General features: G+C 40.6%; 1 protein-coding gene across 4 annotated transcripts in view; it reads left to right on the top strand.

The window, feature by feature from the left end:
- DYSF (dysferlin) overlaps positions 1-27,220 on the top strand; it is a 317,692-nt gene that overhangs the window by 118,999 nt on the left and 171,473 nt on the right. For all 4 annotated transcript variants that reach the window (XM_075855618.1, XM_075855599.1, XM_075855606.1 and 1 more), the window contains exons 19-24: positions 4,955-5,068; positions 9,694-9,871; positions 17,286-17,410; positions 18,179-18,285; positions 20,543-20,735; positions 22,493-22,648. In XM_075855618.1, coding sequence (XP_075711733.1) covers positions 4,955-5,068; positions 9,694-9,871; positions 17,286-17,410; positions 18,179-18,285; positions 20,543-20,735; positions 22,493-22,648 — 873 coding nt within the window. The remainder of the gene's footprint in view (positions 1-4,954; positions 5,069-9,693; positions 9,872-17,285; positions 17,411-18,178; positions 18,286-20,542; positions 20,736-22,492; positions 22,649-27,220) is intronic.

The following is a 27,220-nucleotide window of genomic DNA, read 5'->3' on the forward strand; positions in this document are numbered from 1 at the left end:
TCACCTCTCAGTCTGACATGTATCTCTGCGCAACGTACATCGCACCGCCAGAGTCCCCGTACTCCAACCCAGACAGCTTTGAGATTATACAAAGGGAAGCCGCCCATTTCCAGACCCTGGGCAGCGTTCTCATCTACGGAGACCTCAATGCAAGAACGGGGAGAGATAAAGACTACCTGACCAATGATGGAAACATCTTCATCTTTGGAGCAGAGGCCGACTGTCATAACTCCCTACAGAAAGAGAGAAACAGCTATGACAGCACCGTCAACAAAAGCGGGAAAAAACTACTGAATCTATGTCGAAGCTTAGGACTCCACATACTGAATGGCCGCACCAAGGGAGACTCTTTAGGAAGGTATACACTAAACTCCCATGTAGGCAGCAGTGTAGTAGACTATGCCATCACGGACATGGACCCCGCAAACATTGGCGCACTCATAGTCACTCCACAAACGCACCTGTCAGATCACAACCAATTACTTCTATACATCAAATCCACAACCAAACCATCTGCACAAAAACCACATCAAACCGGCCTCTTCAACCTGCCCCCATCTTATAAATGGTCCAAAACGTCAACTATAAAATATAAAGAGACAATGAACAGACCAGAAGTGCAGGAGATGCTTCACAACCTCTACAACAAGGTGTATGAGACAAGCCCAGGAGGGGTCAATCAGGCCGTAAATGACCTCAATAATATATTCTATACCATGGCAGAGAAGTCTGACCTGAAAAGATGTGACTACAAGAGGCCACAAGAAATACATCCTAACGGTTGGTTTGACCGTGAGTGCAAAGAAGTACGGAAGACCCTAAGAAATGCCTCAAATAAGAAGCACCGAGACCCAAACAACACCGGTCTGAAGGAGGCCTACAGCAACATACAGAGGCAATACAAGACCATCCTCCGAAAGAAAAAACAAAGGCACATCTCCACCAAACTTACCCAACTCCAAGATGCCCTCCATGACAACTCGTTCTGGGAATTATGGAAACACATGGGCAAAAATTGCAAGAAAAACAACCTTCATATTCAAAATGGCAACATCTGGCTCCAATATTTCAGGGACCTCTACAAAGATATCCCGAAAGAAGAACAAAGCCAAGAACAAAAACAAATAATATCAAAATTGAAGGCGATGGAGGAAACACTTAAAGATTCTCAAAACCCCCTGGACGCACCAATAACACTGCAAGAAGTAACAGAGAGAACCTCAGACATAAGGTGTAAAAAATCCAGCGGCCTAGACAGAATCTCACCAGAAATGATAAAACACAGCCCGCCAGAAATACAGGCCGCAATAGTCAAACTATTTAATATAGTGCTGAGTGCCGGCTACTTCCCGCAAATCTGGAACCAAGGCCTTATAACACCAATCCACAAGAGTGGGGACAGGTACGACCCGGCCAACTACCGAGGGATATGTGTCAGCAGCAACCTGGGGAAACTGTTCAACAGCATCCTGAATAAGAGAATCCTCAGCTTCCTCACCCAGCACAATGTCCTCCACCAAAGCCAAGCTGGGTTCATGCCAAACCACCGCACCACTGACCACATCTACACCCTGCGCAGCCTCATCAAGAGCCACGTCCACAATACAAAGCATGGGAAGATTTACGCCTGTTTTGTGGACTTTAAGAAGGCCTTTGACTCAGTGTGGCACCCGGGCCTATTCCTGAAACTGCTGGAGAGCGGAATAGGAGGTAAAACCTATGACGTCATCAGAAGCTCCTACACAGAGAACAGATGCAGCGTGAAGGTGAATGGGAGAAGAACGGCTGATTTCCAGCAGAGCCGAGGAGTCAGACAAGGCTGCAGCCTCAGTCCAACGCTCTTCAACATCTACATCAATGAACTGGCCACAGCTCTGGAATCCTCCTCAGCACCAGGTCTCGCCCTCCATGACACCCAGGTGAAATTCCTGCTGTATGCAGATGACCTTCTGTTACTATCACCAACCGAGAAAGGTCTCCAAGACAACCTGCAAATCCTAGAAAAATTCAGCTCCACGTGGGCACTACCCATCAATGCCAAGAAAACCAACATCATGGTGTTCCAGAAGAGAAACTCAAAATCCCCCAGGCACCCGACCTTCACACTAAATAACGCCACAATCACAGCGACCGACAGGTACACTTACCTGGGCCTAGAAATCAACCAATCAGGAAGCTTTAAACAAGCCATAGAGATTCTGAAAGACAAGGCGTGCAAAACCTTCTATGCCATCAGACGAAAACTCTATCATCTCAAACCACCAGTGACGGTCTGGCTGAAAATCTTTGACTCCATCATCTCCCCAATCCTCCTGTATGCCAGTGAAGTCTGGGGTCCGGACACATACCCAGACTGGTCAAGGTGGGATTCCAGCCCAACAGAAATCTTCCACCTAGAATTCTGCAAACACCTTCTCCAAGTCCATCGGAGCACCTCAAATAGTGCCTGTCGGGCAGAACTGGGCAGATTCCCACTACACCTCACAATCCAGAAGAGGGCGCTATCATTCTGGGCCCATCTACACAGCAGCAGGCAAAGTTCCTATCACCATAAAGCCCTGTTACACCAAGGGGTCCCAGGTAAACCAGGCCCCCCAGAACATCTCACCCTGACCCGGCCTGAAGAAAATGTCACCCAGCGCGGCCTCACAAAAGCCGAAATCAAGAAGACAATAAACAAAGGCCAAGAGGAATATATCAGTGACTGGAGAAACGACATAAAGACATCCCAGAAACTGACAATATACCGGAGTCTACAGCGGGAATATAAACTGGCGCCATATCTGGAGAAACTGCCAAACCCCAGAGACAGACAGATCCTGAGCCGCTACAGACTGAGCGCCCACAACCTGCTCATCGAATCCGGGCGCCACAGACAGACCTACAAGCCCAGGGAGAGCCGACTGTGCCAACAGTGCGACCAGGAGGCCGTGGAGGATGAGGCCCACTTCCTGCTACACTGCTCCAAATACTCAGCAGTGAGGGACACTCACTTCAGGAGACTCTCTGATCTCTTACCGGACTTCAGCTCCATGGAAGAGCAAGAGAAACTCTACATCCTGCTGGGTGAAGAGGAAACCACAGTGGGCACAGCGGCACAATATGTCACTGCATGCCATAAACTGAGAGAGACATGATATGCCATGGACTTGTATAACCCCAACCCTAGATATGTCCCTATCCCCCAATCCCTCAGTCCCTATCCCTCATTCCCTTACTTCTTACTTGCTTTGGCAATGCTAATATGTATTTGGTCCTGCCAATAAAGCTTCTTTGAATTGAAAAATTGAATTGAAAAATTGATATGAGATAGATAGATAGATAGATAGATAGATAGATAGGAGATAGATAGATAGATAGATAGATAGATAGATAGATATGAGATAGATAGATAGATAGATAGATATGAGATAGATAGATAGATAGATAGATAGATAGATAGATAGATAGATAGATAGATAGATAGATAGATAGATAGATAGATATGAGATATATAGATAGATAGATAGATATGAGATAGATAGATAGATAGATAGATATGAGATAGATAGAGAGATAGATATGAGATAGATAGATAGAGAGATAGATATGAGATAGATAGATAGATAGATAGATAGATAGATAGATAGATAGATAGATATGAGATAGATAGATAGATAGATATGAGATAGATAGATAGATAGATAGGTAGATAGATAGATAGATAGATATGAGATAGATATGAGATAGATAGATATGAGATAGATAGATAGATAGATATGAGATAGATAGATAGATAGATAGATAGATAGATATGAGATAGATAGATAGATAGATAGATAGATATGAGATAGATAGATAGATAGATAGATAGATAGATATGAGATAGATAGATATGAGATAGATAGATAGATAGATAGATAGATATGAGATAGATAGATAGATAGATAGATAGATAGATAGATAGATATGAGATAGATAGATAGATAGATAGATAGATAGATATGAGATAGATAGATAGATAGATAGATAGATATGAGATAGATAGATAGATATGAGATAGATAGATAGATAGATAGATAGATAGATAGATAGATAGATAGATAGATAGATAGATAGATATGAGATAGATAGATAGATATGAGATAGATAGATAGATAGATATGAGATAGATAGATAGAGAGATAGATATGAGATAGATAGATAGATAGATAGATAGATAGATAGATAGATAGATAGATAGATAGATAGATAGATATGAGATAGATAGATATGAGATGGATAGATGGATAGATAGATAGAGAGATAGATATGAAATAGATAGATAGATAGATAGATGGGCCCTGGGCAGAGAGGGAGGGTAGTGGAGGGCCCCATAAGTCCACAAAGTGGTGGAGGTCCCAGGGTATGTGACCCTTGTGCCCTCCCTATAATCTGGCCTCTTAGTTAAAAGTATTCAATACTATCTAATACAGAGGCAGTAATGCAACACCCTTCAGTTTGCATCTGTCTCCTGTCTTGCCTCAGTGTAGGGATCAGTCCCTATTTGTGTGCTTTTTTTTTTTTTTTTAGATATAATTTAGTTAACTGAAAGCCCTGACACCTTCTAATAGTAAAGTTCAGCTGGACTGCCATTCCTTGTGTCGGAGACATCTACTCTGATGGACACTATAGTGTCTTTGACCCCCGGGTCTCACCTTCGGCACTTTAATCAGTGAATCTCATTGAATGTTACGCAGTTTTGGAGATAACTTTGCGTTCCCATCTATTAAATATAGAAGTCTTTTTTTTTGTCTACGATTTGAGGGTTTGATGCTTCTGGAAAACTACTTTACTAAGGTTCCATGGACAACTCGGCCCGGCCAACGCCAGTTTTCATCTAATTCGTCATAAGCTTTCCCCATGTGGACTCCAGGGGCACTCTATTACTGTCCCATACTTTCCAGTTGAGATGACCTTTCTTTTGGTCTGGCAGGGAGAAGGAGTAGCCTATCGAGGACGTGTCCTACTGGAGCTGGAGACCAAACTGGTGGAATATACAGAACAGAAGGTGGAGGACATTTCTTCCGATGACGTCTTACGAGTCGAGGTAACGACAGCTTTGCTCGTATAAAATGACTTCCATAAAAGTAACGGGAACATCTGTTAATTCCTCTATTCCTCCTAAATGATTAAACAGATTTCTTACAGTTTACCTGGGAACGATTTGTGGACTGGAACGTTCACTCTTAATTAGGAAGACATAAATTACCTTAATTGGGTTGCGGATGTTTTTTTTTTTTCCGATGTCGGAATTCCACTTAGAAAGGTCTAATTTGCGTTCCGATTGTTTGTACAAGTCATAAATACAGTTGGGGGAGGTTTGATGGACTGTGTGATGGGATCCTGTGGGCTTACCTCCACTCTATTAATCTCTGCCGAGAGCCCTGTTGGTGGAACTGGTTAGGACACATTGCGGTAATTCTATGGACCGACCATGGAATAAAAAAACGTAAGGAAAACCGAATAAAATGTGAATGTAGAAACAAATAACCGCAGTCCATGGTAATAGGCAGGTTACCTTATCCTGAAGACCCTACATTCGCAGCTTTGTTATCTTTCCAGAATATTTAGCTCTTTACAATGATATAAAAGTAAAAAAGCTTACATTGTATAAGTAAATGAGAGAACATACCTAAAACAACCTTAAAATAATCCTGATTTTAGAACATATAAATGAAGCCAATCGTACAGGTCAGGGTGAGCTACAATGTCTTCAAGATACCCTCAAGGTATTCGGCACTATGTGTTCCTTCTAAACTTCTCAACCCAAGACGAGAGTTCCCCAGGCTTTCACCTCAGGATGAGCTTTCCTAATGGATTTTCATTCCCTCCCGGTTAGACTGCAAGTGGTCCGGGCCCATGGGCACTAAAGATTATTGGTCCCTAACACACCGCTATTTATGAAGCTCTTAAGTCAGATTGCATTGGGCGGCATTTTAGACTGTGGACCCTCTTGGCTATGGGTTATCACACTCTACTCTACTCTACTCTACTCTACTCTACTCTACTCTACTCTACTCTACTCTACTCTACTCTACTCTACTCTACCCTACTCTACCCTACTCTACCCTACTCTACCCTACTCTACCCTACCCTACCCTACCCTACCCTACTCTACTCTACTCTACTCTACTCTACTCTACTCTACACTACCCTACCCTACCCTACCCTACTCTACCCTACTCTACTCTACCCTACCCTACCCTACTCTACTCTACCCTACTCTACCCTACTCTACCCTACTCTACCCTACCCTACCCTACCCTACTCTACCCTACCCTACCCTACCCATTAGAGCTTACAGTTTAGGAGTTTTTAAAGGTATGGAAGCTGGCAGGGTAGGTGCTCTGGGCGGATGGGTGGTGTAGGAGGTGCCGGGTAGAAGACGGAAGACATGGGAGAAGACAGAACTGAATCTTATCCTTGGGTGAAGGAATGCCTAGTTACGCCTCATGGAAGATGGCATCTATAAATGCTTCATATACCAATTACCAACCCCCTTCATTGCAATGAGCAGCAAATGTGAGATAAGTAACAGTTTAGAAAGCTCAGTCTCATATACACTGTTAGGCCTCATGCACACGGCCGTCCCCATAATCACGGTCCGCAATTACGGGCATGGCTGGCCGCTGGCGGCCGCGGACAGCCACCCTCATTTTCAGCCCGTGCTCCCATACAAAGTATGGGAGCGCGGACCGTAAAAAGCAAGAGATAGGACATGTCCTATCTTTTGCGAAGGGTTTCAACGGCCCGGACACCTTCCTGCAATTATAGGGGAAGATGTCCATGCCCAATAGAAGTGAATTGGTCCGTAATTGAGGACCATGAGTACGGTCCGCAATTACGGACAATTTTTACAGTCGTGTGCATGGGACCTTAGGGAATTAGGTATGTAGGGAGATTATAATGGGTGAAGGGAAAAAAAAAAAGTGCATTTTTCGTTTTAGTACCAGAATGAAAAAATGAATACTGCAAACCATACTCACATTATTGTGGCTTCTACAGTAGGACTGACGGGTGTCATGATATTTTCATACGGTGTAACAAATGAATTCAGATGATAGAATCCTTCACCTCAGGAGAATTCGGTGTTTTCTCCGCTTGGTTTACTTCGCTTTCCTCTAAGATCATGGTGATATTCAACAGTCATTCTTCTTCCTGACTGGGATTTCTACCAAAACTCGAAGTCTCCTCCTGTCTTCACTTCTGTGTGGGGGAAGGAAATTGACAACCGCTCTGGGTCCTAGAGTTGCGCCTATTTTACATCTCCTAGAGCGTTACCCAGAGGTCTGTGTGGTAGATTGTGTATTGTAAGTCAAGGAATTGAAATCTATTAGAGAGCATGAATTTCCAAGGAATTTAGCGACCAAATGCTTCTAGGCTTGTAGAGATCTGGGGAGAAACATGTGCGGGGAGACTCTCAGATTTTTTGGGGGATGGAGACTAATAGTAATACTATATAGATAGTATTGTTATATGGTGCCTTAAGAATACCACCATACAGTACCCATGTAATGCTGCCATACAGTGCCTACATAACAGTGCCATACAGTACCCATGTAATGCCATACAGTGCCTACCTAACCGTGCCATACAGTACCCATGTAATGCTGCTATACAGTGCCTACATAACAGAGCTATACAGTACCCATGTAATGCTGCCATACAGTGCCTACATAACAGAGCTATACAGTACCCATGTAATGCTGCCATACAGTGCCTACCTAACAGTGCCATACAGTACCCATGTAATGCCATACAGTGCCTACCTAACAGTGCCATACAGTACCCATGTAATGCTGCCATACAGTGCCTACATAACAGTACCATACAGTACCCATGTAATGCCATACAGTGCCTACCTAACAGCGCCATACAGTACCCATGTAATGCTGCCATACAGTGCCTACATAACAGTGCCTACAGTACCCATGTAATGCCATACAGTGCCTACCTAACAGTGCCATACAGTACCCATGTAATGCTGCCATACAGTGCCTACATAACAGTGCCATACAGTACCCATGTAATGCTGCCATACAGTGCCTACATAACAGTGCCATACAGTATCCTTGTAATGCTGCCATACAGTGCCTACATAACAGTGCCATACAGTACCCATGTAATGCTGCCATACAGTGCCTACCTAACAGTGCCATACAGTGCCTATGTAATGCTGCCATACAGTGCCTACATAACAGTGCCATACAGTACCCATGTAATGCTGCCATACAGTGCCTACATAACAGTGCCATACAGTAACCATGTAATGCTGCCATACAGTGCCTACATAAGTGCCACACAGTATCCATGTAATGCTGCTATACAGTGCCTACATAACAGTGCCTACAATACCCATGTAATGCTGCCATACGGTGCCTACATAACAGTGCCATACAGTACCCATGTAGTGCTGCCATACAGTGCCTACCTAACAGTGCCATACAGTGCCTATGTAATGCTGCCATACAGTGCCTACATAACAGTGCCATACAGTACCCATGTAATGCTGCCATACAGTGCCTACATAACAGTGCCATACAGTAACCATGTAATACTGCCATACAGTGCCTACATAACAGTGCCACACAGTATCCATGTAATGCTGCTATACAGTGCCTACATAACAGTGCCTACAATACCCATGTAATGCTGCCATACGGTGCCTACATAACAGTGCCATACAGTACCCATGTAGTGCTGCGATACAGTGCCTACATAACAGTGCCATACAGTACCCATGTAATGCTGCCATACAATGCTTACATAACAGTGCCATACAGTACCCATGTAATGCTGCCATACAGTGCCTACATAACAGTGCCATACAGAACCCATGTAATGCTGCCATACAATGCTTACATAACAGTGCCATACAGTGCCTACAAAACGGTGCCATACAGTACCCATGTAATACTGCCATACAGTGCCTACATAACAGTGCCCACAAAATACTGCCATGGTGTGCCTACATTACAGTGCCATACATAACAGTGCTATACAGTGCCCATATAATACTGAAATACAGTACCCATATGATACTGCCATACAGTGCCTACATAACAGTACTATGCAGTGCCCATATAATACTGCCATAGTGTGGCAACATTACAGTGCCATACATAATAGTGTTATACAGTGCCCATATAATACTGCCATGGTGTGCCTACATTACAGTGCCATACATAACAGTGCTATACAGTGCCCATATAATACTGCCATACAGTGCCCATATGATACTGCCATACAGTGCCTACATAACAGTGCTATACAGTGCCCATATAATACTGCCTACATAACGTTATCATATAAGGCACTGATGATATCATAGTAGCCCCATATAATATAAGCTTGCAGTGATGCATGAAGGAAAAAGTTTAGAGAAAACCGCATGTGGTGGCGCTCCGTAAAGTAGCGTCAGCAGACAGTAGTTAACCCGTTTGCCCATTCTATATGTTCTGTGCCCTTTTTTCAGTACTTGACCTTAACAAACTGTCTCTCTTGGTGTTATTTTTCCAACAATTAGGATTTTTAAAGTCGGGACACAGAAAATTTGATATTCAATTTTTAAAAACGGAGCCTTTTATGAATTCATGACCCAGTGCCCTTCTTCCATCTTCATAGTGATAACCTGTGGGCTCAGACTAAGTAGCCAATTGATTTATGTTGTAGAAATATCTCCGGAGACGGAAGTACTGCCTCTTCGCTGCCTTCTACTCGGCGACAATGCTTCAAGATGTTGATGACGCCATTCAATTTGAAGTCAGCATTGGGAACTACGGCAATAAGTTTGACACCACCTGCTTACCGCTGGCCTCTACCACACAGTACAGCAGAGCCGTGTTCGATGGTAAGAGATGTGTATGATGTGTTAATAATTCTGCAGCATGGCTGAGCTCAGAAAACGAGCCTTATAATTGGTAATAAATAAACTATGTGTGCAGAATGTAAACCTGGAGAGTGTATAAAGCACGTTCCCTAAGCCACCACGTCCCGAACTAATGACTCCATAGCTGTTCCTGTATAATGTGCAGATCTCTCAACTTATAGAGTATAAAGTAACATACAGAATATCACTACACCCCCGGTCACCAGCGAGTACAGCTAATCCACATCACAGGGACTAATAGAATAAATACTAGGATAACAGATCAGGCTGAAACGATCAGGGACGGGGCTACAAAGCTGTCAGGTGTCCTCTACTATCAAGTATTCCCTGTGCCCACTAACACTGGACATCATATACTTGTACATAGGGGGCAGTATTCTAGTAGTTATATTCTTGTATATAGGAGCAGTATTATAGTAGTTATATTCTTGTATATAGGGGCAGTATTATAATAGTTACATTCTTGTATATAGGGGGCAGTATTATAGTAGTTATATTCTTGTATATAGGGAGCAGTATTATAGTAGTTATATTCTTGTATATAGGGGGCAGTATTATAGTGGTTATATTCTTGTATATAGGGGCAGTATTATAGTAGTTATATTCTTGCATATAGTAGCAGTATTATAGTAGTTATATTCTTGTATATAGGGGCAGTATTATAGTAGGTATATTCTTGTATATAGGAGCAGTATTATAGTAGTTATATTCTTGTATATAGGAGCAGTATTATAGTAGTTATATTCTTGTATATAGGGGCAGTATTATAGTAGTTATATTCTTGTATATAGGGGCAGTATTATAGTAGTTATATTCTTGTATATAATAGCAGTATTATAGTAGTTATATTCTTGTATATAGAAGCAGTATTATAGTAGTTATATTCTTGTATATAATAGCAGTATTATAGTAGTTATATTCTTGTATATAGGAGCAGTATTATAGTAGTTATATTTTTGTATATAGGGGCAGTATTATAGTAGTTATATTCTTGTATATAGGAGCAGTATTATAGTAGCTATATTCTTGTATATAGGGGCAGTATTATAGTAGTTATATTCTTGTATATAGGAGCAGTATTATAGTAGTTATATTCTTGTATATAGGGGCAGTATTATAGTGGTTATATTCTTATATATAGGAGCAGTATTATAGTAGTTATATCCTTGTATATGGGGCAGTATTATAGTAGTTATATTCTTGTATATAGGGGGCAGTATTATGGTAGTTATATTCTTGTATATAGGAGGCAGTATTATAGTAGTTATATTCTTGTATATAGGGGCAGTATTATACTAGTTATATTCTTGTATATAGGAGGCAGTATTATAGTAGTTATATTCTTGCATATAGGGGGCAGTATTATAGAAGTTATATTCTTGTATATAGGAGCAGTATTATAGTAGTTATATTCTTGTGTATAGGCAGCAGTACTATAGTAGTTATATTCTTGTATATAGGAGCAGTATTATAGTAGTTATATTCTTGTATATAGGGGCAGTATTATAGTAGTTATATTCTTGTATATAGGAGCAGTATTATAGTAGTTATATTCTTGTATATAGGGGCAGTATTATAGTAGTTATATTCTTGTATATAGGGGCAGTATTATAGTAGTTATATTCTTGTATATAGGGGCAGTATTATAGTAGTTATATTCTTGTATATAGGAGCAGTATTATATTACTTATATTCTTGTATATAGGGCAGTATTATAGTAGTTATATACTTGTATATAGGAGCAGTATTATAGTAGTTATATTCTTGTATATAGGGGCAGTATTATAGTAGTTATATTCTTGTATATAGGGGCAGTATTATAGTAGTTATATTCTTGTATATAGGGGCAGTATTATAGTAGTTATATTCTTGTATATAGGGGCAGTATTATAGTAGTTATATTCTTGTATATAGGGGCAGTATTATAGTAGTTATATTCTTGTATATAGGAGCAGTATTATATTAGTTATATTCTTGTATATAGGGCAGTATTATAGTAGTTATATTCTTGTATATAGGAGCAGTATTATAGTAGTTATATTCTTGTATATAGGGAGCAGTATTATAGTAGTTATATTCTTGTATATAGGGGCAGTATTATAGTAGTTATATTCTTGTATATAGGAGCAGTATTATAGTGTTATATTCTTGTATATAGGGGGCAGTATTATAGTAGTTATATTCTTGTATATATAGGAGCAGTATTATAGTAGTTATATTCTTGTATATAGGGGGCAGTATTATAGTAGTTATGTTCTTGTACATAGGGGCAGTATTATAGTAGTTATATTCTTGTATATAGGGCAGTATTATAGTAGTTATATTCTTGTATATAGGGGGCAGTATTAGGGCATGCCCAGACGTGGCGTATTTCTTCCGCAACTGTCCGCATCAATGCCGCACAGACTCTGCGTTGCAGATTCTGTTGCGGCTCTGCCTAAAATGTGCAGTAAATTGATGCGGACTAGCCCCTGCGTATTGAGGTGAAAGTACTTCCCTTCTCTGTATCAGTGCGGGATAGAGAGAAGGGACAGCACTTTCCCTAGTAAAAGTAAAAGAATTTCATACTTGCCGGCCGTTGTCTTGGTGACGCGTCCCTCTTTCGGCATCCAGCCAGACCTCCCTGGATGATGCGGCAGTCCATGTGACCGCTGCAGCCTGTGATCGGCCTGTGATTGGCTGCAGCCTGTGATTAGCCTGTGATTGGCCTGTGATTGGCTGCAGGCTGTGATTGGCCTGTGATTGGCTGCAGCCGTCACTTAGACTGAAACATCATCCTGGGAAGCCGGACAGGAGGAAGAAGCAGGGAGTTCTCGGTAAGTATGAACTTATATGTTTTTTTACAGATACATGTATATTGAGATCGGTAGTCACTGTCCCGGGTGCAGAAACAGTTACTGCCGATCGCTTAACTCTTTCAGCACCCTGGACAGTGACTATTTACTGACATCACCTAGCAACGCTCCCATAATTACGGGTGCACACACACACGTAGTCACCCGTAATTATGGGTGCACACACGTAGTCACCCGTAATTACGGGAGCCACATTGACTTCCTCAGTCTGGCTGTAGACCTAGAAATACATAGGTCCAGCCAGAATGAAGAAATGTCATGTTAGGAAAACCAATTCGCTCCGCAGCACACATAACATGTACATGACATCTGCGGACTTCATTGCAGAATTTTGAATCTCCATTGAAGTCAATGGAGAAATTCCGCAATGAGTCCGCAACCAGTCCGCCACACGTCCGCAACAACCATTGTATGCTGCGGACACCAAATTCCACACCGCAGCCTATGCTCCGCAGCGGTATTGTCCGCAACGTGTAAACGAACCCTACTAAAATGCTGTGGAAGGCAATGGAGAAACGGGTCCGCTGCGGAATTCCAGAGCAATTCCGCCACGTCTGGGCATGCCCTTATAGTAGTTATATTCTTGTATATAGGGGGCAGTCTTATAGTAGTTATATTCTTGTATATAGGGGCAGTGTTATAGTAGTTATATTCTTGTATATAGGGGCAGTATTATAGTAGTTATATTCTTGTATATAGGGGCAGTAGTATAGTAGTTATATTCTTGTATATAGGGGGCAGTATTATAGTAGTTATATTCTTGTATATAGGGTCAGTATTATAGTAGTTATATTCTTGTATATAGGGGCAGTATTATAGTAGTTATATTCTTGTATATAGGGGCAGTATTATACTAGTTATATTCTTGTATATAGGGGGCAGTATTATAGTAGTTATATTCTTGTATATAGGAGCAGTATTATAGTAGTTATATTCTTGTATATAGGGGGCAGTATTATAGTAGTTATATTCTTGTATATAGGGGCAGTATTATAGTAGTTATATTCTTGTATATAGGGGCAGTATTATACTAGTTATATTCTTGTATATAGGGGGCAGTATTATAGTAGTTATATTCTTGTATATAGGAGCAGTATTATAGTAGTTATATTCTTGTATATAGGGGGCAGTGTTATAGTAGTTATATTCTTGTATATAGGGGGCAGTATTATAGTAGTTATATTCTTGTATATAGGGTCAGTATTATAGTAGTTATATTCTTGTATATAGGGGCAGTATTATAGTAGTTATATTCTTGTATATAGGGGCAGTATTATACTAGTTATATTCTTGTATATAGGGGGCAGTATTATAGTAGTTATATTCTTGTATATAGGAGCAGTATTATAGTAGTTATATTCTTGTATATAGGGGGCAGTATTATAGTAGTTATATTCTTGTATATAGGGGCAGTATTACAGTAGTTATATTCTTGTATATAGGGGGCAGTATTATAGTAGTTATATTCTTGAATATATGGGCCAGTGTTATAGTACTTATATTCTTGTATATAGGAGCAGTATTACAGTAGTTATATTCTTGTATATAGGGGGCAGTATTATAGTAGTTATATTCTTGTATATAGGGGCAGTATTATAGTAGTTATATTCTTGTGTATAGGAGCAGTATTATAGTAGTTATATTCTTGTATATAGGGGGCAGTATTATAGTAGTTATATTCTTGTATATAGGGGGCAGTATTATAGTAGTTATATTCTTGTACATAGGGGACAGTATTATAGTAGTTATATTCTTGTATATAGGGGGCAGTATTATAGTAGTTATATTCTTGCATATAGGGGGCAGTATTATAGTAGTTATATTCTTGTACATAGGGGACAGTATTATAGTAGTTATATTCTTGTATATAGGGGGCAGTATTTTGTAGTTATATTCTTGTATATAGGGGCAGTATTATAGTAGTTATATTCTTGTATTAAGGAGGCAGTATTATAGTAGTTATATTCTTGTATATAGGAGCAGTATTACAGTAGTTATATTCTTGTATATAGGAGCAGTATTATAATAGTTATATTCTTGTATATAGGGGCAGTATTATAGTAGTTATATTCTTGTATATAGGAACAGTATTATAGTAGTTATATTCTTGTATATAGGGGCAGTATTATAGTAGTTATATTCTTGTATTAAGGAGGCAGTATTATAGTAGTTATATTCTTGTATATAGGGGGCAGTATTATAGTAGTTATATTCTTGTATATAGGGAGCAGTATTATAGTAGTTATATTCTTGTATATAGGGGCAGTATTATAGTAGTTATATTCTTGTATATAGAAGCAGTATTATAGTAGTTATATTCTTGTATATAGGGGCAGTATTATAGTAGTTATATTCTTGTATATAGGGCAGTATTATAGTAGTAATATTCTTGTATATAGGGCAGTCTTATAGTAGTTATATTCTTGTACATAGGAGCAGTATTATAGTAGTTATATTCTTGTATATAGGGGCAGTATTATAGTAGTTATATTCTTGTATATAGGGGCAGTATTATAGTAGTTATATTCTTGTATATGGGGGGTCAGTATTATAGTCGTTATATTCTTGTATATAGAGTCAGTATTATAGTAGTTATATTCTTGTATATAGGGGGCAGTATTATAATAGTAATATTCTTGTATATAGGGGGCAGTATTATAGTAGTTATATTCTTGTATATAGGGGGCAGTATTATAGTAGTTACATTCTTGTATATAGGAGCAGTATTATAGTAGTTATATTCTTGTATATAAGAGGCAGTATTATAGTAGTTATATTCTTGTATATAGGGGCAGTATTATAGTAGTTATAGTCTTGTATATAGGGGGCAGTATTATAATAGTAATATTCTTGTATATAGGGGGCAGTATTATAGTAGTTATATTCTTGTATATAGGAGCAGTATTATAGTAGTTATATTCTTGTATATAAGAGGCAGTATTATAGTAGTTATATTCTTGTATATAGTGGCAGTATTATAGTAGTTATAGTCTTGTATATATGGGGGCAGTATTATAGTAGTTATATTCTTGTATATAGGGGGCAGTATTATAGTAGTTATATTCTTGTATATAGGGGGCAGTATTATAGTTGTTATATTCTTGTATATAGGAGGCAGTATTATAGTAGTTATATTCTTGTATATAGGGGGCAGTATTATAGTAGTTATATTCTTGTATATAGGGGCAGTATTATAGTAATTATATTCTTGTATATAGGGGGCAGTATTATAGTAGTTATATTCTTGTATATAGGGGGCAGTATTATAGTAGTTATATTCTTGTATATAGGAGCAGTATTATAGTAGTTATATTCTTGTATATAAGAGGCAGTATTATAGTAGTTATATTCTTGTGTATAGGGGCAGTATTATGGTAGTTCTATTCTTGTATATAGGAGCAGTATTATAGTAGTTATATTCTTGTATATAGGGGGCAGTATTATAGTAGTTATATTCTTGTATATAGGGGGCAGTATTATAGTAGTTATATTCTTGTATATAGGAGGCAGTATTATAGTAGTTATATTCTTGTATATAGGAGGCAGTATTATAGTAGTTATATTCTTGTATATGGAAGCAGCATTATAGTAGATACAGTATATAAGGGCAGTATTATGGTAGTTATATTCTTGTATATATGAGCAGTATTATAGTAGTTATATTCTTGTATATAGGGGGCAGTATTATAGTAGTTATATTCTTGTATATAGGGGCAGTATTATAGTGGTTATATTCTTGTATATAGGGAGGCAGTATTATAGTAGTTATATTCTTGTATATAGGGGGCAGTATTATAGTCGTTATATTCTTGTATATAGGGGCAGTATTATAGTAGTTATATTCTTGTATATAGGAGCAGTATTATAGTAGTTATATTTTTGTATATAGGGGGCAGTATTATAGTAGTTATATTCTTGTATATAGGGGGCAGTATTATAGTAGTTATATTCTTGTATATAGGAGCAGTATTATAGTAGTTTTATTCTTGTATATAGGGGACAGTATTATAATAGTTATATTCTTGTATATAGGGCAGTATTATAGTAGTTATATTCTTGTATATAGGGGCAGTATTATAGTAGTTTTATTCTTTTACATTGGGGCAGTATTATAGTAGTTATATTCTTGTATATAGGAGGCAGTATTATAGTAGTTATATTCTTGTATATAGGAGCAGTATTATAGTAGTTATATTCTTGTATATAGGAGCAGTATTAGAGTAGTTATATTCTGGTATATAGGGTAAGTATTATAGTAGTTATATTCTTGTATATAGGAGCAGTATTATATTAGTTATATTCCTGTATATAGGGGGCAGTATTATAGTAGTTATATTCTTGTATATAGGGGCAGTATTATAGTAGTTATATTCTTGTATATAGGGGCAGTATTATAGTATTCTTTCCTCTATGGTTCAAATTTTTTGTGGGGTCCAAATTGATGATCTGAAGGGCAGTACATGGCCCATCTGCTGGTATGATATTCTGTTGAATTCAGAACCCCTTTTTTTGCATTTTAGGCTGTCAGTACTACTACCTCCCGTGGGGCAATATAAAACCTGTAGTTGTTCTCTCTTCATATTGGGAAGATATTTGTCACAGGACTGATACACAGAACATTCTCCATCATGCTGTAGACAACCTGGTGAGTGCACATCTACGACAAGACAAATTTTCAAAAATATATCTATGAATTTGTGAACTAGATCACACTGACACTTGGGGTACAGGATAATGATACACTGACACTTGGGATACAGGATAATGATTCTGACACTTGGGGTACAGGATAATGATACACTGACACTTGGGGTACAGGATAATGACACACTGACACTTGGGGTACAGGATAATGACACTGACACTTTGGATACAGGATAATGACAGACTGACACTTGGGGTATAGGATAATGATTCTGACACTTGGGGTACAGGATAATGATATACTGACACTTGGGGTACAGGATAATGACACACTGGTACTTGGGGTACAGGATAATGACACACTGACAATTGGGGTACAGGATAATTATACACTTACACTTGGGGTACATGATAATTATACACTGACACTTGGGGTGCAGGATAATTATACACTGACACTTGGGGTACAGGATAATGACACACTGACAATTGGGGTACAGGATGACACTGACACTTGGGGTGCAGGATAATGACACTGACACTTGGGGTGCAGGATAATGACACACTGACACTTGGGGTACAGGATAATGACACACTGAACGTTGGGGTGGAGAACAATAATACACTGATACTTAGGGTGACAGAACAAGTACATACTGACATTTTCCAGTGGCTCAGCGTGTGGGAAGATTCCACTTGGGGTTAATTTTTTATTCAATGTCTGTCTTAAATTATTTACTTGCGTTGTCACGTTTTTTCTCATCTGCAGGAAGCTAACTTGGAAAAAGTCCGCCTTGCAGTTAAAGCAAAGTGTTCCCCTTATGACCTGGACTCGTTGGTCACACGTCTCATTGATGACATCATCGGTGACTGCAGGTACATAGGCTTAGCATTCATCAGGCTCTGATTTTTAAAGAGCAGTGAGATTTCCTAAGGTTTATTCCATACATAAGATCAGAGAGCTCTTCATTCTGGCTCTTCATTCGTTAATAGTATACATTGCCACTGCTTTCCAGTCCTAATCTGGGCTGCAGCCATTGGGTGATACTGAGGGAAATGTTTAGGTAAGTCTTTAATTGGAACAGACCACTTTATAATTCTACAGACTAAAGCTGGCCATACATTAGTGATTTCAGACAGCCGTTCTCTGTATTACTTGTCGTTCACGGTCGGTCTGCGTAGGTTGTTGCTGTTGTGGATGATAAAATTGTAAGCTAAAAGGACCGATCAATCTCCGCCTTGGTCTGTAGCCTGGTCTATCACCGCCTTGGTCTGTAGCCTGGTCTATCACCGCCTTGGTCTGTGGCCTGGTCGATCTCTGCATTTGTTCTATGGCCTGGTGTATAACCACTTTGGTCTGTGGCCTGGTTATTCTTCGCCTTAGCTTGTGGCCTGGTTAATCTCCGCCTTGGTCTGTGGCCTGGTTTATTTCGGCCTTGGTCAGTTGTCTGGTAGATCTCCTCCTTGGTCTGTGGCCTAGTAGGTCTCCTCCTTGGTCTGTGGCCTGGTTTTTCTCCGCCTTGGTCAGTTGTTTGGTAGATCTCCTCCTTGGTCTGTGGCCTGGTCTATCACCGCCTTGGTCTGTGGCCTGGGTATTCTCCGCCTTGGTCTGTGGCCTGGTCGATCTCCACCTTGGTCTGTGGCCTGGTCTATCACTGCCTTGGTCTGTGGCCTGGTCTATCACCGCCTTGGTCTGTGGCCTGGTCTATCACCGCCTTGGTCTGTGGCCTGGGTATTTTCCGCCTTGGTCTGTGGCCTGGTCGATCTCCACCTTGGTCTGTGGTCTGGTCTATCACTGCCTTGGTCTGTGGCCTGGTAGGTCTCCTCCTTGATCTGTGGCCCGGTCAATCTCTGCTTTGGTCTGTGGCCTCATCTGAGGTTCTATTGATGAGATGCAGATCTGTCTTGAACAACATTTCAAGGACTGCACCTCACACTGCCGGTTTTATAGCCTAAATGCATTAATTTACATGACTTAAGGTATGTTTGATGCTTCCGCTATCTACGACCTTACACCCCAAACCCCAATAAGAGACCACACATGAATTTTGGTGTAAAGGCCACAGCAGCCATTTATTAAACACACCTTTTTTCTGAAAAAGAGCATAACCATAAACACATCATAACTCCATGATAACATCCTGCTCTATTTCCCAACTCCAGATAAAGGATCCTTGAAGGCACTTCAATCATTAAACTCCATCGTTTCCTTATTAGGTCTGGACCCCTTACCCTACAGCCGTTCTGCACCTGACCCGAGGGCACCAACCATGTCCAAGACCTCTCTCTCCCTTCCTGGGGACCCTGCCCATCAGGAATATATATGAGCTGGGTAACCACTCCCCAGCCCCTCCAATACTATCCCGGGTTAAACGCCCCGAGTTCTCTTGCAACAATCTCCATTGTTGCTTCTCCTTCTTACCATTCCGTGCCTCCAAAGACCCCTCCTCCTACCGCCATTGCTACTGTGACAAAACAAAACCCCAACCGACAAATTCCCATAAACAGGAGAAAATACTGGGAGGGCGGGCGGGACAAAACTTTCTCCTGTTGTCCAGCGGGAAAGAGGGCTGCCTCTTCCCCGCATGGACTTATATACTTTATTCTCCACCCACCACATATAGATACATTTTGCCCCATGCCCCTTTCACATAACCCTCCAATCCCTATAAATATAGCCTAAAACATAATACCTAGAACATAATAGCCTAGAACTCCCAAACACCTAGTCATGCGCTTCCTTCATTACGGCTGCGCCTACATTACGCTGGGCTTACTTATTGGATTGAAACTCATAGTCCATTTTTGTGCCTTGTGGGAGGGGAGAAGACAATTAACGAGTTAATAGTTCACCAATAATATTAATCAGAACATAATTATTAGTGAGACTCCACGTTAACATTAGTCGTGGAGTATTTGAACACATTGCAATAACCAGTACAGATCCGCAGAACAATCTGCCTAATTTACCTATAGGCTGGATCTGCCATTTTTTACCACCGATAAAATATAATGAATGATTCAATTCTCTAATTATTTGTTCTCTTAATATAAAGAGAATAAAATATAACAAGAATAAAATGAATTCTGTTCTGATGTCATATCTGATTCTCTTTTTTTCTCTTGTTCCCAGCTATCCATTACCAGATGTCCCATCAATACCTGGAACCACACACCTAGACCTTTATCTCTTTCGGTTCCGACAGACTAACTTGAGCCAGATGGTCCAGTCGGCGCTGAAGATCAAGCATGAGGATTGTGAGCTTATGGACTTGCTCGAGCAAGCTGAAGACTGGTTACTGAGGCTGAGGTCTCTTACTGAGGAGGTAAAAGCTCATTTTCTACCAAATTATTATATGCAGTAACTACGTGTGACATATTTATGGCCTTCAAGGCCAGACGCAGTTTTAGCCATGACGAAGAATAAAGCAAGCTATCTAAATGATTGTAGACATGGGAGTTCGTACAGGAAAAGTGACCCCATAGCAAAACATCTAAATTGACCTACTCTCTGAGCTCTGGTTCTTTCCACTACACACCCACATCAATCTTTGAGAAGATGCCATGATCTTCGGGCTGATGTTATGGGGAGGGACAGCTTCTTGCAGGTTCACATCATCTATTGTATCGCTTACTACACAGCTCCACACTGTCTCTGGATGTGATATCAGCAGCAGAATTGTCCGGAGCTTTATGAAATTTTCCATGGTCGTTGCACACAAGCCTATGGTCACGATGCACAATGCCAAGCGGTGGCTGGAGTGGTGTAAAGCACGTCGTGACTGGACTATAGAGCAGCATCTTCTCGGGAGTGATTATGTACGGCTCACTATTTGGCAGACTGATTGGGGAATCTGGGTTTGGTGGATGCCAGGAAGACTGTTATAGCCACACAATAAAAAGGTCTAACTCCATATTAACGCCCATGGTTTTGGAATGGGATATCCAACAAGCTCATATAGGCATGTGTCCACATACTTTTGGCCATAAATTGTAGATATAGACATACAAGTTAGCCATTCTCCGCACCGCTGTAAAATAACCCATTAGTTCAGGAGTTGCAATTTAACTAAACCATTTCATTCTGATTCATCTGCAGTGGGCAAAACTATTGAGAATTTTTGTTTTTTTGATCCGGTAACTTTTTGGCAAATCCATGACACGTGGCTAATAACGCAGATGTCAGTAGAGTCACCAGAAATGGTCCTGCCAAGGGTGTGGAGAGTTGTACTATTCAAATGGATGTAAAATAAGACCTATGTATTATTAATCATGGGACAACGTCCCGTTTAATAAAAGGTCAAAATTAAGCCAATCCATGAATGGCTTCTACTCACGTCAGATCCACTTACGGTGAGAAAAGCAATTAAAAACACATTTCACTTATGCTAAATTTGAGAGATGGAATTCTTATATAAAACTGTAATCTTGGTAATGAATTAAATCATGGCAGAGTTCTCCTGTTGGGTTTTTTCCAGGTTGCTGCCATGTTCTCACCACATAAATAGACTGAATTGCCAAGAATAGACCATCAAGATTTTTATAGACCGATGCAGATACCAAAACGTTGACTTTCTGCTTCTGAATAAATCTCTCTATGATATTATTTCCTAAAGAAACAGTGTCCTTCACAGTCGCCATTTGCCAATTCCACCCACGTGTGGGATTTTTTGTGGTGGGAAGGTCATCAGGACAAGTATAGTAGTGTGTCCCAAAGAATGTCGAACGTTCAACTCTTCAGAGAGTTCCGTGGTTTCTAGTATCTTTCGGCTTAGGTTGAAGATCAAGTCTTGGGTTAAGAGTAGGTGGTCTTTTGATCTTTGCCAAGTGTGGTCAACGACAAAGTCTTAGATGAAGACAAGAGAGGTCCAGGCAGCCCGTTTCTTGGCCTCTCCCATCTTTTCCATTATTGGCAGGAGCTCCCGTGTGTTCTCCTTGCAGATAATACTAAATGTTAATGATGCCTGTCTGCATTGTGGTTTTTTCTTTTCCATAATTTTCCAATTTTCAGCTGTATTTTCTTATGTATTTGTTGGACGGAGTTACTAATATTTTGTCAATCTGCGTTTTTCTTTTTTTTCAGCCGCAGAACAGCTTGCCAGATATAGTGATTTGGATGTTACAAGGAGACAAGCGTGTGGCCTATTACAGAATACCGGCCCATCAAGTGCTTTTCTCCAGGAATGGGGCCAAGTGTTGCGGCAAGCACTGCGGAAAACTTCAGACGATATTTCTTAAAGTATGTTTTCATTTCTATTAGTGCAAGTTTCTTTGTACAAGTTAACTGGCAAGGGTCAGCCGTGATTGGACTATGGGATAGATTGAATCTGACAGAGATCGGGACCGGAATCTGGTCAGAATTTTCCTGTAAGAGTTTTTAAAATATCTGTCGAATCGGTAGAATTCAGCCAAGAACAAAGTTAGATTATTTGAGTAGTTAGGTTATTCCTTTACAATTAAGTCTGAATGGCTTATGACTGTTCTCCCTATTTTGTTAATATTGTACAATATGTATCCTGGCCGCTGGCTGACTATTTTTCCATTGAAAATCACAGTTTGGAAAGATGTTTGCGCATATAATATACCTATATAATGTGATGGTGTCACGCTAGACGGAGTATGGTCTACTGTTGTGCTAGTGATTTGTTTATCCTATATTATGATGAGAAAAATGTCTATTGTCAACATAATAAATGTGCTTAGGTCCATCCTCAGTTTGCTGGGTTCCAAATAGACCAACTCTCTTGACGTAGACTCCATCTGTGTCTAAAACTAGTCTAGGTTTCTCCTGCTTTAGGCAGGACACACACAGCGCTCTTCTGCTGAGAGAGCTCTCCATTTGGAGTTTGCTTGGGGTTTCTTGTGGTCACAACCCCTTTAAACCTTGTTTTTAGAATGGATCCAACTCGCCAGGACATGAGTAGGCCAAAGAGGAGGGTTAACTAGTCTGGTACCATCACTATATCAAACTGGAGGCTATATACAGTAGCTCAGTGCCATCACTAGATCAAACTGGAGACTATCTAGCCTGGTGCCATCACTAGATCAAACTGGAGACTATCTAGCCTGATGCCATCACTATATCAAACTGGAGACTATCTAGCATGGGGCCATTACTATATTAAACTGGAGACTATCTAGTCTGGTGCCATCACTATATCAAACTGGAGAATATCTAGCCTGGGGCCATTACTATATTAAACTGGAGACTATCTAGCCTGATGCCATCACTATATCAAACTGGAGACTATCTAGCCTGGTGCCATCACTAGATCAAACTGGAGACTATCTAGCCTGGTGCCATCACTAGATCAAACTGGAGACTATCTAGCCTGGTGCCATCACTATATCAAACTGGAGAATATCTAGCATGGGGCCATTACTATATTAAACTGGAGACTATCTAGTCTGGTGCCATCACTATATCAAACTGGAGAATATCTAGCCTGGTGCCATTACTATATTAAACTGGAGACTATCTAGCCTGATGCCATCACTATATCAAACTGGAGACTATCTAGCCTGGTGCCATCACTAGATCAAACTGGAGACTATCTAGCCTGGTGCCATCACTAGATCAAACTGGAGACTATCTAGCCTGGTGCCATCACTATATCAAACTGGAGAATATCTAGCATGGGGCCATTACTATATTAAACTGGAGACTATCTAGTCTGGTGCCATCACTATATCAAACTGGAGAATATCTAGCCTGGGGCCATTACTATATTAAACTGGAGACTATCTAGTTTGGTGCCATCACTATATCAAACAGGAGGCCATCTGACCTGGTACCATCACTATATCAAAGTGAAAAATATCTTGTCTGGAGGCCGTCCAACCTGGTGCCATTACTATACTGTATCAAACTAGAGACTATCTAGCCTAATGCCATTACTATATAAAACTGGAGACTATCTAGCCTGGTGCCATTATTGTATCAAACCAGAGACTATCTAGCCTGGTGCCATTACTATATAAAACTGGAGACTATCTAGCCTGGTACCATCACTATATCAAACTGGAGACTATCTAACCTGGAGCCAGTACTATACTGTATCAAACCAGAGACTATTTAGCCTGGTGCTATTACTATACTGTATCAAACTAGAGACTAGCCTGGTGCCATTACTATATCAAACTGGAGACTATCTAGCCTGGTGCTTTCACTGTATCAAACTGGAGGCCATCTAACCTGGTGCCATTACTAAATCAAACTGGAGACTATCTAGCCTGGTGCTTTCACTGTATCAAACTGGAGGCCATCTAACCTGGTGCCATTACTAAATCAAACTGGAGACTATCTAGCCTGGTACCATCACTATATAAAACTGGAGACTATCTAACCTGGTGCCTTTACTATATCAAACTGGAGACTATCTAGCCTGGTTCCATCACTATGTCAAGCTATAAACTATCTAACCTGGTGCCAGCACTATATCAAGCTGGAGGCTATTTAATCTGGTGCCATCACTGTATCAAACTGGAGACTATCTAGCCTGGTGCCATCACTATATCAAACTAGAGACTATCTAACCTGGTGCCAGCACTATATCAAGCTGGGGGCTATTTAATCTGGTGCCATCACTGTATTAAACTGGAGACTATCCAGCCTGGTGCCATTACTATATAAAACTGGCGACTATCTAGCCTGGTGCCAACACTATATACAGGGGCGTAGCTAGAGGCTCATGGGCCCCGATGCAAAAATTCTTACTGGGCCCCCCCCCCCCGCAAACTTCTCATGGCCGACGGTCCACTTTCAGCTGCATCGCTGGGTCTCCTAAGTGACCCAACAATGCAGCACTAGCAGCCGGGGGCGTCACTAAGGCTGGGTTCACACACACTATTTACGGATGTAATTAGGGCGTTTTAGCATTGAATTACGTCCGAAAATGCGGCTCAAAAGCGTCGGCAAACATCTGCCCATTCATTTGAATGGGTCTTACGATGTTCTGTGCCGACGGTCATTTTTGTTTACGCGTCGCTGTCAAAAGGCGGCGCGTAAAAAAGTGCCTGTCACTTCTCCAGACGTAAATGGAGCCGTTTTCCATGGACTCCATGGAAAACCAGCTTCAGTTACTTCCGTAATGGACGCAGCAAAAGACGCCTCCACATGCCATTACGGCTGAAATTACGGTGCTGTTTTCTCCTGAAAACAGCACCGTAATTTCAGCCGTAACGGACGCTGCCGTGTGAACATACCCTCAGGGCTTAAAATGTCCGGGAAATAGCCCCAATACATATGTGTCCGCCCCAAAAAATAGTGTGTATATGAGACAGCATAGCATATCTATAGCACTACGACCCTATAAACTATGGATAGGATGAGATACAGTGGCTGAGCAGACAGTATCACACATGATAGGATTAGATACAGTGGCTCAGAAGGCAGTATCACACATGATAGGATTAGATACACAGCTCAGCAGACAGTATCACACATGATAGGATTAGATACAGTGGCCCAGCAGACAGTATCACACATGATAGGATTAGATACAGTGGCTCAGCAGACAGTACCACACATGATAGGATTAGATACAGTGGCTCAGCAGACAGTACCACACATGATAGGATTAGATACAGTGGCTCAGCAGACAGTATCACACATGATAGGATTAGATACAGTGGCTCAGAAGGCAGTATCACACGATAGGATTAGATACACAGCTCAGCAGACAGTATCACACATGATAGGATTAGATACAGTGGCCCAGCAGACAGTATCACACATGATCGGATTAGATATAGGGCCCAGCAGACAGTATCATACATGATTGGATTAGATACACAGCTCAGCAGACTGTATCACACATGATAGGATTAGATACAGGGCCCAGCTCGCTGACATTTTGCTTCTTTATGTGTTACTGATTATTTTTGTGTTTGTGTTTTTTTTACAGGTTCGGTTGTTGGACTTCGGATTTGAGGACTTCAATGACGGCGTTTTTTTTATTCTCAATAAAATGGTTAATGAGGGTTGTGTTTTTTTATTTCAATAAAATATTTTTTCTATGTGCTTGTATCTTTTTAAACTTTATTACTACCGCCTTAGTAATGGCCGCTGGCTGATTGACAACCTCCATTACTAAGGCGAGGCTTAATGTTAGGCGGTGCAGAGGCCAACACTAAACCCCATTATCACCCCGGTACCCACCGCCACCAGGGGTACTGGGAAGAGCCGGGTACAAACCAGTACCCGACCATCTGTAGTGACGGGCAGGCACCGGGGTGGCCGCAGGCTGGTAGTATTAGGCTGGGGAAGGCCAAAAACAGTGGCCCTCCCACCCTTGTAATACTGCCTGCTGCTGCTGTGTTGTATCTGGCTGGTTATGAAAATTGGGGGGGACCCGACATCGTTCTTTCCAATTATTTATTATTTTTTTTTTTTTTTAAATGACGTGGGGTCCCCCCCATTTTCATAACCAGCCAGATACAATAAAGCAGCAGCAGGCAGCATTACCAGAATGGGAAGGGCCACTGTTTTTGACCTTTCCCCTCCTGATAATACCAGCCTGCGGCCACCCCAGTGGCCAACCATCACTACAGATGGTCAAGTACTGGATGGTACCCGGCTCTTCCCAGCACCCCTGGTGGTGGTGGGTAACGGGGTAATAATGGGGGTTAGTGTTAGCCTCTATACCTGCTAACACTAAGCCCCGCCTTAGCAATGGATGCTGTCAATCAGCCGGCGGCCATTACTAAGGCGGTAGTAATATAGTTTAAAAAAAAAAACACAAAGACATAGAAAAAATATTTTATTGAAATAAAAAAAAAAAAAACACACAGCCCTCATTAACCATTTTAT

The sequence above is a fragment of the Rhinoderma darwinii genome, chromosome 1, assembly GCF_050947455.1.
Source record: "Rhinoderma darwinii isolate aRhiDar2 chromosome 1, aRhiDar2.hap1, whole genome shotgun sequence".
Taxonomy (NCBI): domain Eukaryota; kingdom Metazoa; phylum Chordata; class Amphibia; order Anura; family Rhinodermatidae; genus Rhinoderma; species Rhinoderma darwinii.